The sequence below is a fragment of the Thamnophis sirtalis genome, unplaced genomic scaffold, assembly GCF_051295495.1.
Source record: "Thamnophis sirtalis isolate CommonGarterSnake01/CBP01778 unplaced genomic scaffold, rThaSir2_p1.2 scaffold_6, whole genome shotgun sequence".
NCBI classification, from domain to species: Eukaryota; Metazoa; Chordata; class Lepidosauria; order Squamata; family Natricidae; genus Thamnophis; species Thamnophis sirtalis.
In genome coordinates this window covers 115091336-115105803 of record NW_028261386.1, presented here as the reverse complement: position 1 = coordinate 115105803, position 14468 = coordinate 115091336, and the positions used below count along the sequence as shown (strand labels likewise).

General features: G+C 36.1%; 1 protein-coding gene across 4 annotated transcripts in view; it reads right to left on the bottom strand.

Annotated features, from left to right (window-relative positions):
* Positions 1-14468, bottom strand: part of MAP3K7 (mitogen-activated protein kinase kinase kinase 7) — a 34867-nt gene that overhangs the window by 3455 nt on the left and 16944 nt on the right. For 3 of the 4 annotated variants that reach the window (XM_087718742.1, XM_087718741.1, XM_087718744.1), the window contains 5 exons: positions 14033-14192; positions 10836-10916; positions 6288-6355; positions 4672-4786; positions 1082-1143 (listed from right to left, as the gene is read on the bottom strand). In XM_087718742.1, coding sequence (XP_087574868.1) covers positions 1082-1143; positions 4672-4786; positions 6288-6355; positions 10836-10916; positions 14033-14192 — 486 coding nt within the window. The remainder of the gene's footprint in view (positions 1-1081; positions 1144-4671; positions 4787-6287; positions 6356-10835; positions 10917-14032; positions 14193-14468) is intronic. The other variant, XM_087718743.1, reaches the window with a different exon arrangement.

Genomic DNA, 14468 nt, shown 5'->3' with positions numbered 1-14468 from the left:
TCAGAGTATGAGATGCACTATGGCAGGCGAACTTATTTTGGCTCGCGTGTCATAAGTGGGGGGAGCGCAGGGGGGGTCGTGTGCAGGCGTGCCGCACCCATAATGCAATGTGTGACCCCCGCCAGTGTGCACGTACGCACTACAGGTGCTCCCCATTTTTTGCATGCTTTTTTCGCCCTCCCGAGGCCCCAGAGGCTTTATAGGAGCCTGGGGAGGGCAAAAACAGCCCCCCTTCCCCCAGAAGCCCTCTAGAGGCTTCAGGGACCTTCAGAAGGCTTCCCTGAAGCCTCTGGAGCAGTCAAAACGACCCTCCGAGAAAACCGGAAGTGACTTCCAGTTTGCTCGGAGGGTTGTTTTGAGTGCTCCGAAGGCTTCAGGGACCTTCAGGAAGCTTCCCTGAAGCCTCCGGAGCAGTCAAAACGACCCTCCAAGCAAACTGGAAGTCCGTTCCTGAACTTCCAGTTTGCCCGTAGGGCCAATTTTCTGCGCTCCAGAGGCTTCAGGGAGGCTTTTTTTTTGCCCTCCCCAGCTTCCTATAAAGCCTCTGGAGCCTGGGGAGGGTGAAAAATGGCTTTAAAAAAGGGTGAACTCAGTTGGCCAGTGCACATATGTGTGCTGGCCAGCTGACAGGGCAGTGCCTCGTGTGCCCTGACAAATGGCTCCGTGTCCACCTATGGTACACGTGCCATAGGTTCACCATCACTGCACTATGGCAATGCTGGCATGTTGCAACCTGATCTTGGGAGGTGTTAAATTAAAACTGCAATTCATTGTATCAGATCAGTAATTCTGACTTAACACAGGAATCACATTGTGAATAGTTAGCTTCTGTGCCAAGCAAACTAATTATGTACTCTAATATATATATATATATATATATATATATATATATATATATATATATATATATATATATATATATATATATATATATATATATATATATATATATATATATATATATATATATATATATATATATTAAAAAATCTGTAATGACCTCAAATCCGGATTGTGTTACACATACAAATTAATATAGCTATCCAAGGAAATTCAACAATGAAATAACATAGTAATTTACCTGCAACTGATGATCTAATGTAAGATATGCCATTGGGATGGAGTTATCAGACCCATTGGTGTCTGTTGGAAAAATACAGATAGTCTGAATTTTAGTGTTCTCTTGTTATATGATACATTCACAGGTCTACCATAAGTACTTGTGCTAATTAGTAACTAAACTACTATAATCATGTAAAGCAGTATGACAGCTGAAGTGCTGCAATGCTGAATATACTATGTTAGTATAAGTTAAAGGCAAAGATTCCCCTTGCACTTATGTCCCCTTGCTAGCTGTTCCCGACTCTAGGGAGCGGTACTCATCTCTGTTTCAAAGCCAAAGAGCCAGCACTGTCTGAAGATGTCTCCATGGTCATGTGGCTGGCATGACTAAACCCCAAAGGTGCATGGAAAGCTGTTACCTTCCCACCAAAGGTGTTTCCTATTTTTCTACTTGCATTTTTACATGCTTTCAAACTGCTAGGTTGGCAGAAGCTGGGACAAGTAATGGGAGCTCACTCCGTTACGTGGTGCTAGGGATTCGAACTGCTGACCTTTCTGATCAATAAGCTCAGTGTCTTAGCCACTAAGCCACCACGTTCCTTATGTTAATATACTATGTTAATTTTTATTACAACAATGAAAGTTCACTAGATGCACAATGTAATTCTAGTTGCCACGAAGGATTTGCTATGGTTGAAAAATAAAGAGCTAGAATGATACCTGAAGAAGTAGCTAAAGGGGAAATATAAGGTATTAAACATTGGTTTTCACTCTTATCTATACCCAGCGTAATATATATTATATTTTAAACATATACAGTAAAAACATGCATCCTGGTAATGGGCATAATACATTAATTCCATTCCAATATACATATGTTCAAATGAGTTTCTGTTCTGTTCTAAAGTATATTTTGAACATGCAACATATATCTTGGGGATTTTATGTTGTGAAACTAAATTATTTTTTGAACAAAAAAAAATCATTTTTTTCAACTGCAAGGCTGTATGTTGTATATGTACTGTACATGTTGCTAAGTAATGCAAGTTTCTTCAGGAAAGAATCAAAAGCAATGCTAAATCCGAAATCTTCGTAAGAACATCAGATGTTTTCAGCAACTGTATCCTGTAGTATTTTCTCAAAGCTGTTTAACAAGCATTTCTCCTAAAGATATTTATGGATTTATTTATGAATAAAAGGGCAAATCTGATTTTTTTTAAAAAAAATGTTTGACCATCTGTATATTTTTCAGGATTCTATTTTCTGGTTTCTGTGTTGCTTATATGCTAAGTGGGAAACTCATAACTCCCATACTGCTCCAAAGGGACATATGAACTAACAAGAAATTGCACCTCCTAATTCAGAAAAGGTGCTTGATCTTTTTTTATGCTTTGAAGTCTCTTTGGGGGCCAAAGCCCACAATAAAATGCTCCTTTCTCCAAAGTTGGTGGAGACAGCGGTCATGCATGGGTTAATTCAGTCAGTAACCAATAGAACTGAGTCTACCAAAGTGATGTCATCGCCTCTGAGGAGCACGCTCCCCCCCTTTTTTAGACTCAGTTCAATTGGAACTGGCTGTGCTAATCACTTTCTTCTCAACTAATACTTAATAATTGACTATTTAAATTGGATTTAATTGGCTTTTACTCAAACAAAAAAGAAAATTGTTTTTCATCTAAATTGGAAGGTTCCTACTGGATCTTGGAGGCAGGACTCTCAATAGTCCCTGGGTGGCTGGAGAGACTTTGCCTGGGCTTGTTCCAAATCCCAATGGTGTGTTTTTGGACTAGGAATGTTTGTCTAAGTTTAAAAGCATTAGACAGGAAAATTTATATATCATGATTCATTTTTTGAAACTTATTAATTATCCAATGATTGGTCTTTATGATCTTAATTATCACTATTCTTCTATTGTTCTATGTTGGTCAATTTTTATTAAGAGTCATTACTTGGTATTATTTTTGTTACTTGAAATAGCTTTCTATGTAATTTGTTTCATTGTACTCAATATAAGTATTTATATCACAAGACAGAGTATAAAATAATAACTTTTCATACTAGATTTCATGTCTGTCAAGGGAGAAAAATTCATGAACATTGCATGGGCATTGCTTTCTAGCCTGTCTTAAATGAAAAGATGTACAATTGTTATAATTCATACATCAATATCTTTGCATATTTTATGTTAAAATGAAGTGCGGATTCAGAGAGTATTTAGACCCCCTTCACTTTTGTCAATGTTGTTATGCTGCAGCCTGATTCTGCAGTTGTTGAAATTCATTTTTTTTTCTCATTAATCGATACTCATTACCATATAATGACTAAGTGAAAACACAATTTTAGAAATGTCTGCAAGTTTATTAAAAATAAAAAACTGAAATATCACATTGGCATAAGCATTCAGACCCTTTGCAACAACACTTGTAGATTAATGAGAAAAAAAAATGAATTTCAACAACTGTAGGATCAGGCTGTAACATAACAAAATTGACAAAAGTGAAGGGGGTCTGAATACTTTCTGAATGCACTGTAGCTTACCAAATATATTGAAATATACTTTGTACCAAAAAGTATTTATTTATTTATTTATTTATTATTTATTTATTTGTCTTGTATGCCGCCCACTCCCGGAGGACTCCGGGCGGCTCACAAAAGACAAGGGAAAGGGGGAAACGAGACAAAGACAACATATTAAAAACAAAACCAACATTCACAATTTCCGTGGAGGTAGATGTTTCTCAGACCCCCCAGCCTGCTGGAACAGCCAGGACTTGGTGGCTTTGCGGAAGGCCGAGAGGGTAGTAAGGGTCCGGATCTCGACAGGGAGCTCGTTCCAGAGGGCCGGAGCTGCAACAGAGAAGGCTCTCCCCCGGGGAGTCGCCAGCCGACATTGGCTGGCAGATGGAATCCGGAGGAGGCCTAGTCTGTGAGATCTAATTGGTCTGAGAGAGGTAATCGGCAGGAGGCGGTCTCTCAGGTACCCAGGTCCGATGCCATGTAGGGCTTTATAGGTAGCGACCAGCACCTTGAAGCGGACTGGGAGAGTAATAGGTAGCCAGTGCAGCTCGCGGAGGATAGGTGTAACGTGGGTGTACCTTGGTGCACCCACAATCGCTCGCGCGGCTGCATTCTGGACTAATTGGAGTCTTCGAACACTCTTCAAGGGCAGCCCCATGTAGAGCGCATTACAATAATAAGTAAACATCTAACTTTCAAATTTGGGAGATAACTTTGCAGGTTCTTTTAAAATACCTTTTCATGATGCAGCACCATTTGTAAAAGGGCAGGTCAGCATCTGCCTTATCTCCCTTCTTGACTATGAGTAGCAATGGGACTCTTAAATAGTATATGATGGCACTTGTAATTACTTTTTTGCACTCTATTTACAGGTGTGTGAAGGACGAAACAAAGATGGTGCGGCTATGGCAATATTCTCATTTACCCTAATTTACTCCATGACAGATGCTCAGCAATGTTTACCAACAACTCTAGAGTTACAGTCTAAAATTGTAGTTTTACACGCCTGGTTAATATACATTACCATGTTAATTACCAACACTCCATAAAGCATTAAATGATAAACAACCATAGGGTCAGGGATTCTTTTACCTGCAGAATCATCTGGGGTCCATGGTAGATTACGAGCAGGTTTTTCTGAGGTTGGTCCCGAGGTAGTGATCATTCTCACACTAGGACTAGAGGATCTACTGCTGTTTCTGCTATTCTGTAGCGATAATTAAAAATAAACAAACTCTTACTATTAATGCAAGCAAATGACAATACTATAAATACAAAGTTCTTCTACGGATTAATTAATCACAGAAAGATTTTGTCATCTTTATCTCACCTAAAAGCAAAACCAAATGCTGTGGTCCAATGCAGACATTTCAGTGACCTTCTATTAGAACTTCTGCCTACTATAGCTATGCTTTGTTGCATCTTAAAAACTGTATTATATAGTTTAATAAGTACCAAAATGGGAGAAGGAAAAACCAATTCAGGAGGTTTATTACAGCCTGCTTTCTAGTTTACAAAGAAATTGAGCAAGAGGGTACACAGTACATAAAATCAAATAAGGAGAAGAAGTGAGTAGAAATTTCTCTCTCTCTTTTATCTGACTCCTAAAAATAGGTTTATTCGTGGAAATTAAATGCAGAGGGATTCAGGACCAATACATGGAACAACTTTTTAAAAATGCTTAACTTTTTGAACTTGCATCAGGTATCTTGATGGCTACTAGTTTTGAAAGGGACTAGAAAAATTCATGAAAGAATTAGAGCTGTAGTGATGCAGTGGTTAGTGATTTCTACTGCAATTTTTTTATTATTCTTGATTTGCTAAATCAAGATATCAGGATTTTGTGTGTAAATATATGTACACTGACAGTCTCCTATCTCAAATTTAATCCCTACTCATCATAAAATTACAAAGATCACATCGACATGTAACTGCATATAAACCCTGCATTCACACTTTAAAAATTACCATTTAAAATGTTACCAAAAGCCTAAGTTATGTATAAAAACAAACTGTTTATAATAGCGGTTTTACCCTTCTTCCTTCAGTGCTTTCACTTTTAACCATCAACTAATACAAATGAGATACTCTGTATCTGTACACATTCATGTAAGTAATATCATTTTGTAACATTTTAGATTATTTCTTGTTTCCCTTAACCACTAAGTCCTAGTAACTTTTTCAATATACATCAGTGCTTAGTATTTAGCAGTAAAGAAACGCAACTGTGAAATTAATCAAAGTTGTAGTTCTAAGCATCCTTATTTGACACAAGCCTCACTGAACATATTTGCATATATTTCCAAGAGAGGAAGATCAAAACTTTACTGAACCCAAGAAATACATAGTTCATAACACAGTTTGATAACCATACCTGGGATTTCCAATGTGTAAATCATGTCTTTTAAATGTAATTTACCTAGAACTAACTCTTATATATCTTTCAATGGCTTATTTTTCAGAATTATAAGCTTGTAAAGGCCAAGCTGAGAGAAAAATGATTACATATTTTTTTGTTAATTTAAATGGACTTCCTATAAAGGAAAAAAAGATTTCATCATTTACATTATGTATTCCCAATCCTAGTTTTCATTAGATATATTTATATATTCCAATTTTTAGATATTCAATTTGATAGGTGACATACAATTCTTAAATTTATAAAATTCAGGCAATTTTAAAATGAATTGTCCGCATTGTGCATTTACCTGGTTGGAATCTGTTCCAGCTATACTAAGATCTTGAATGGATCTGCGCCTCTGTTGTCCGTTGCCTACTAGAATGAGAAGGAAAAAGAAACTACTGAATTTACATCAAGTAAGAATGTTGCAAGAGTTTGTACAAATCCAGCAAAGAGATAGTGTCTGTTTGTATATAGGAAGGAGAGGGGAGAGCAGAGACAGCTGCCACACCCACCCACCCAGCTTGTCAACAGAAAGCATATCCTAAGGCAATAAATCTTCCTGTCCCATGAATAGCGTCTGAGCTTTTTTTCACCATCTTCTGTCAGTTGTGCTTTAATAGGCTTAAGAGTTGGATGGGCAAGTGTGGGGGTGGCTTTGGCACTGATGATATCTATTTCAAGGAAGTTACGTTATGGGGATTTCTCATGTAAGGTTGCCAGTTATATAGTTTATTTGGTTAATCAATGAAAAATTGCAGCTTCAAAAATGGTTTAACTAGGTTCAACTAGTGGTGTTCCTAGATTTCTTATTTGAGAAAGAATCCACTGCACTGATTGGATCCAATGCAGAAAGAAATAGTTCTTCAAGTCTGCACTAACGTTTTAAAAAGCTAACTTGTTTTTAGTCACAGCTCTGAATATTATCAAATGTATTAAAAAATGGTCAACATATCCATTAAAAAAATATGATGATTGACAAGGCAAAGAAAAAATTTATCTGGCTTTTGGTATTATAATTGTCTTTGTTCTTGGGATGTGGTATCAGCTGTCCAAAAGGAAAACATCCCAAAGTTGCAATTAACAGCTGACATAACACTCTAGAAACATAGTCTTTGAAGACTGTGTTACATGAACAGACTAGTAGCAACTATTCTAGCAAGGAATTGAATTATGGCTATCATTTGCATGATTTCCCAATGTCCCCCATACAGTTTTTCACAATGTCCGATTTCCTTTTGCTTTACTGAAAGATATTTTTAAAAATATTCTAACTTCTAAAATATGTAAAAAACATTTTACATTTAAAAATGTATTAAGAGCTTACTTTTTAAACTCACCTATAAATATATCTGTGTAGGTATTTTTTTTAATTCAAATCAAACATTAAATGAGATGAAGAGAATGGAAGCTTGAGTACCATAACCAATTAAATCTCTTTTTAAAAAATAAAACAGTATGTTGCTTAATATTTTGGAAGTTGTCCAATAGATGCAAGAGTAGAAAAATACATTTGTCCCTTTCTTATCCTCCTATCTCTTTGCCCTTTTAAAAATCTTTTCAGGTCAAGATGAAGTTTCGCAGTTTTGTTCCTGTTATATGAACCATTAATTCAAGGTGGGAATACTCTTAAATCAGGTAATTTTAGTAAAGGTTCCTACGCACATGCGTGCTAGTCATTTCCGGTTCTAGGGGTGGTACTCATCTCTGTTTCTAAGCCGAAGAGTCAATGCTGTCCGAAGACGTCTCTGTGGTCATGTGGCTGGCATGACTAAATGCCAAAGGCGCATGGAACTGTTATCTTCCCACCAAAGTGGTCTTTATTTTTTTACTTGTATTTTTTACATGCTTTTGAACTGCTAGGTTAGCAGAAGCTGGGACAAGTAACAGGAGCTCCCTCTGTTGCGCTGTGTTAGGGATTTGAACTGCTGAACTAGCAACCTTCTGATCAAAAGCTCAGCATCTTAGCCACTGAGCCACCACGTCCCATTTCACGTAATTTTAGGGTAATACTAATATGACTACTTCTGTATTAGAAGCACCAAAGTACTTCCATGACAAAAGGATTTGTTGGTGACATCACCATTGCCCAGGGAGATCAGTAGTTGAACGCCCCCATGAAATTTCCCCATTAAAGTGGCATTCATGTATCTACTTGCAGTTGCCCACTTTTGAACTCCTGGTTTGGCAGGAGCTGGAGTATGTGACAGGAGCTCACCCCACCCCAGTGCAGCAACGGAACTTGAATGTGAGACTGCTGTTCATCAGCCCTGTGTTTTAACCTTGTGGGTCACTGTGTTCCCTTTCGAGGATAGAGTATTGAAAAGCTACAAGCAGGACAAGATGAGTAGAAAAATGAAAATATTGATGGGAGGGGCGCATCTCCTTATAAGCAATCAGTTTAACCAGTGAATTTTCCCTGTTATAGAATAAAGCTGTGCAGAGAGAGGATTGAATCAAATTATTTTTCCAGATGCAGGCTACAAAATATTTAAGGTTCTGTGTTGAGTCAGATGCCCTCAGTTTGTTTTGGAGAACACTGAAGAAAATATGGAGATAAAGGATTTTTTTGATCACCTAGTTGTGGGTATGAGCAGCTTTTTACACATTTTCCGCAAAAGATTTTGACTGGATAAGATACACAAAATAAGTACAAAATCTCAGGGCTTTGCAACTTGTACGAGACTTTAAATTAGGATTATGCTTGTTCGATTAAAATTGTATGTTATTTTCCCACCAAAATGCTAAAATAATGCATATTATTGGGTATATGGGGAAATTTGCATATAGGTTCAAATTTTTTGAACTTCTAGAAAGTATGAAGTAGTATGAAAACATGTACTCACATTTTCAGTCAACTAAATCTTACAAATATTATACTTTTTGATGCATAAAACATTTTTTAAATTAAAGCAGTAGATCATTAGCAGAGCTATGCAAATGCTCTGCAGTCCAAGCAATTCATCATGGGCCTCAAGGTGATTAATCAGTAGATCATTAACAAATTTACAGAACCTAGCAAATTAGGAAAAACCTCAAGATGACTTGTCCATTACTAATATAATAATGATGCCCACATCCACTCTTTCTAGAAATAGCTCAGCTGAAATAATTTTGTAAAAAGTAGCTGGAATATTCAAACTGAGTTTGGATTAATAACATTTTTGAATTTGGAGATCCTAAGATAAGGATTGCAGAAACACTTATCATGCTCACAAATAATATTAATAATAGTCAGATTAAAATAGAATTATAAACGGAAACATATATTTTCATTCAGGGAAGTTGTGCTAAGTGCAGACTGAGAAACTGCTTTAAAGGAGAAACTCAAGCCAACAGAATGAGTTGAAGCAGGAGGTTAGGCTAAAGCATTTTTATTGCTGCTACCTATTACCGGCTTTTGGCAAACAGCTCAAGCGCAGCCAAACAAAATAGCTATACAGTAAATACTTGTTGCTCCTGAATCAATAGTAATTGTTGAGGAATCCAACTTTAAAAGCACTTATACTGTAGAGTTTCAATTACAACATTGCTCTAATTTTGAAAGTGGTTTTTTTTAAATTTTAATGTTTACATATGGAATTTAAAACAATGGTATTAACACACCAAAGATGACTACGGTAAAAGAGAAATATTTCAAGTCCAGCTGATTGTACAACATTGGAGTAAGAATACTGTATGAAATATACTTGATTAATGTTTCAAAATTGACATATTCAGATGGGTAGCATATACATGTAATAAATAAACAAATAAAACACATCAGGATTTTGGAGCCCCTTTTCTAAAATGAGATGCCTCTTCTGTTGGAAACTGTTCCTTAAGTTTTTTCTCCCACAAAAATTTGCTTCTGATTATGGATGATGTACATAAAATACTGAATAACACAACTTGCTAAAAAACACACAACTTTAATATATATAGGTAATCCTTGACTTATGGTGGCAATTGTGAATTTCTGCTGCTAAGTGATATAACCATAAAGGGTGACCTCATTGTTTTGCAATGGTACTTCCTGCAGTCTCAGTTTCCACCATGAAGCTAATTCCATGGTCATTAGGTGGATTGACTTCCTGCTGGCTTCCCACGGGCAACATTGGTGGGGAAGCTGGAAGGAAATCACAAGTCTCAGGTGGCACTGCTGGGAGAGGGAGCGAGGGAGGGATGGAGTTTGTGGGAGTGTGGGTAGGTTAAGGAGGTCATGCACGATGCAAGGAGCTGTGTGAAAGATGGGTTGGAAAGCGTGCGTAAGGAATGAATGAGAGATGAATTGTGGTTCTGGGAAAATGTATGAGAGATATGATGTGGGTCAGATGCATGAGGTACCAGGAATTATGCAACAGGCACTAGTCAGGTGTGCAGGAGGCATGGTGAGGGCTAGGAAGGGTGTACGATTGGCACATTGAGTTTCTGAGGAAGCCAACAAGGAAAGTTGCAAATGGTGATCATGTGATTGTCAGGGCTGCAACTGTTCTACCAGAGGCCACTGACAAGCATGTTCACTATCTCTGTGTACACTCCATATGAAAACCAAGTCAATAAATAAATCCTTTAATAAATTAATTAAGTTAATAAATAATCCTTTTCTTTCAAAGCTCTCTGGATCTCCAGCCTGATCACAATACCAGAGGGGAATAAAGATGGTCACAAGATCTTCTTACATTGAAAAAAAATCTTGCTACATATTTGTTCATTAATATGAAAGATAAACATGTGATTAAAAAAAACACCTTTCCTCAATTATTTTTGGCCAGTGAGTAATCAATCACCCATGAACAGGAGCAAAAAGTATTTAAAGGTTTAGTCATTACTCCAGCATCTGTGTCAATAGATTCACACAGCTGGCATGCAATACCTGGTTTGATGATCTCTGGGACATCCAGAATGTTGCCAAATGAAGCAGTTTTACGATGGCCTCGTTTAGGTTTGGAAAAGGCTGAAAAAACATATATACACATACAATACACATGCAAACGACTATAATGGTAACACAAAATCATTCAGACTAGAACTACTCTTTTATAAACTTAATTTGGTTAAACTCATGCAAACAAAGGACATGCAGACTGAACTGCATAGCTTTCCGTTCATGCTTAAAACAGTAAAGCATTTGTTAAGAGCAACATTCATAACTAGGATCAACAATATAACAAAATACATTATTAGTTGTAGTTAGACACACAAAATTCAAATGAACAGAGTAGAAAGAGTAACAAGGAAACAACAACAAACCCTAGCTATGAGCGACTAGAATTTTTAACTGATTGCCCTGGAAATGTATATTAAATGCATAGAGATAGCTTTTCACAATTTGGGGTGCAAAATAAATTTAATTAACTAACACAACTCAACTTCTTTTTTAAAAAAACAAACAAACAAAAAAAAATAAGCTACGCACTATGGCCCAAATATTTTGACTATACATTTTTGAATTTTTTTTGAAAATTATTAATTCAATATTTTTAATATTTTAAATGTAATCTGTTTCTCTTGTGAAAGACGCACAATCAGCCATAATATTAAGGATAATATCACATAATTAATAGATTTAGGAAGGAGTACAAATACTAGCTAGAAGTAAACTCTGGAATTAAATATAACTGTTAATGATACCAGTTAACATAAAAAGATATGCAGAGGAGGTGATGTTTAAATATTAAATTAGAACCTGTTCTAGAGGCAAATGCTATCAATATGGCACCTGATAATAACATCTCCTAAGGGAGTCCTAACATAACCTACCAAGGAGACTTTTTCCTGGGCAAGGTTGTTGAACTGGTAGAACAGATCTGAATAACGATTCTGTATCTTGCAGTTAAAGATTTAATGTGTGTTTACTCTCAGCAATTTGTATAATAGCACACAAGTGAGATCTGCTTCTTCCACTGGTCCTCTAATATAATTTAATTTATTCTTAAAATATTCCAGCTACAATAGGTTTTGATTTATTTTGCACATCTGAGCATGTTTTTTATTAGATAAACAGTATTCAAGAAACTTGTTTCCTAACAGATTCATATGAATATACATCCTTTTATCTGGAAATTTCTCCTGGTAATTATACTTGTATACGTTGCCAAAACTGCCCAACCTTAACACTAAAATACTGCTTCTCATCTTCACTATAGATATATATCCCACTAATGTCAGAAGTTGGGTGTCAAACGAATGAGAAACCAGAAACAGTTCCTGTGTGTGTGTGTATGACTTTACAACAAAGGTAAAATGTAGTTGAGGTATTTAACAATAGTCTGGGACCCACAAAATGTGGCAATGCCCTTATGACATGAAGGAGCAGGGCCAGAACCAATTTTTGTTGGCTTTTAATTTTTACTTCTCTGAAACCCCTTTGTTTTCTCATTCTTCAGGATATTCTATTTGCTTCTTCTTCATCTTCCCATTCAGCAGGCTGCCTTGGGAAGTTGGATTATTTAATCTTGCCCGATTCAATCAATTACAAACAGGATTTGATTAAGTGATGCACCTGATACAAGGATCACTGTTTGACTGCTGGTGAATGAAGTATGAAGACATTCTAAGTATTTACCCACTACTGTAATTGTAATTAGAATCAAAAGAAAAGACTAAATCTCAGTGATAGAGACTTAATTAACTTCTAGAAAGTTTGGCCAATAGTTCATTAGACATAAAAAGAGAACGATTACTGCAGAAATGCAGAAATGATTGCTTATTCAGGACACGGTAATAGATTTTGAACGTCAATCATTGTCTAGCATTTGAAATATACCACACAGATTGATAGACTATTACTATAAACTAATTTTGATTTTGTTATTGATATTGTAGCCTGTAATTTTGAGCCTTATTAACATTATAGCCATCAAATTAAGTCATGTTTATGCTGTAATAAATTAACACTAGAAATACATAGCTCTTAGATCAAAAGAAATTGGCAAAATTATCTCATAATGGTACCCTGCCTAGAGTCACTTCTTGTAACAATCTATTTAAATTTGGTCAGTCAATTAATCAACAAATAATATTGAAATATGAACAATTATTTGCAAAATTAAAAATGTTGTACAAAAAACATAATCTACTTAGGGAGAGGGGGAGTGTGGAAGATGCCTGGTTCAGTATAAGTATCCTATTGATTATAATTTTTTTTAGAAAATTTCAGTGACTTTCTTGCTTCTTCTGTAGAATGCATCTCCTTTCCTCCTTTGTACCAAAGGCTTATGGGATATTCCTGAGCTGTTAAGCATTATCAAATCAAAGAGATGAAATTCGCACAGAGAAGCTTCATGGAAAGAAAAAGTTCTCCATTGAAAAAGTCAGTATTTATATTGGAGGATGACAATGTCTGGAGGTATTATAGGGCACAGATAATGTGCTTACCCTTATTCACACAAAGGTCTTAATGTTTTGTAACATTTAGGAAGGGATTAATATAAAATGCAATCTAAAACCTGACTTGCATAGAAATGTATTTGATTTTCCTTATTTTAGCACTTATATATCTAAATCTTAAAAGCTGATGGAAATTATAATGTGGTGTTTGCAGGCAGTAAACACCATGGACCAATGTCCACCATGGACAATTTCTTTAAAATCTATTACATTACAGAACATAAGCCTCCAGTACCATCATTATTTTCAAATATGCTTCATATATTTTGTCCATTGTTTTTCTTCAAGCATTTTGATTTTGCTTATTTCTGATGAGGCAAAGATGAGAATTGGCATTTTGGAATGTTACCCAAATATTTGCCTTAAACTCTGTTTTTCCTCCCCCCATCAAATTTCTGGTCTCTGACTCTCATCATTACTTCTGTGAAATGCATTTAAAGGCGAATGCTGCAATCTTAAAAAAGTTATCTGGTTTGCAATTCATATTTCAACTTTGCAACAATTTAATCTCCTTTAGTTTGACTACTTTGTTTTGGAGAGATGAGAGTGGTATTGGGGAGGGAGGCAAGTTTTTGTGGCAACAGCCATGGAACACAGCTATTGTGCAGGATCACAATATACTCTCAAAATGCCAAAAATGCTCCTAAAAACATTTGGGAAGTTTAAAAATAATATCTTTACCTGCAGAAGCAGCAATTCTTGCTTCAATTTCTGACATGTCAGCGCTCATTAGCTTGCCTTCTCCTGGAACATGAGCTGACTGTGGTCGCCCACGAACATCTGACAAGCTCTCCACACTACTACCACGAGATGGAGGTAAACTCAAACGGCCCTGTTCTCCCTGTAAAAAAGTAATCGTACTGATTTCAGAAATGAACAAAAATTGCATATTTAGAATAATTATTCTCAAAAAGTTATGAAAACCTATAAACTTTACAACACAGGAAGAGAAAGGCTGCCAGGAAGCTTTCAACATTTTGCAAACCCACTATTACCACAGAAAAACTCTGCAAATATATACTTTCCTTTTTCATTCTAAGCTTTAAAAAAGTAATGAAGATTATTAATATCATTTTTACATGGGACAAATCACCTTCTGCTTATAGGGATGGCAGGT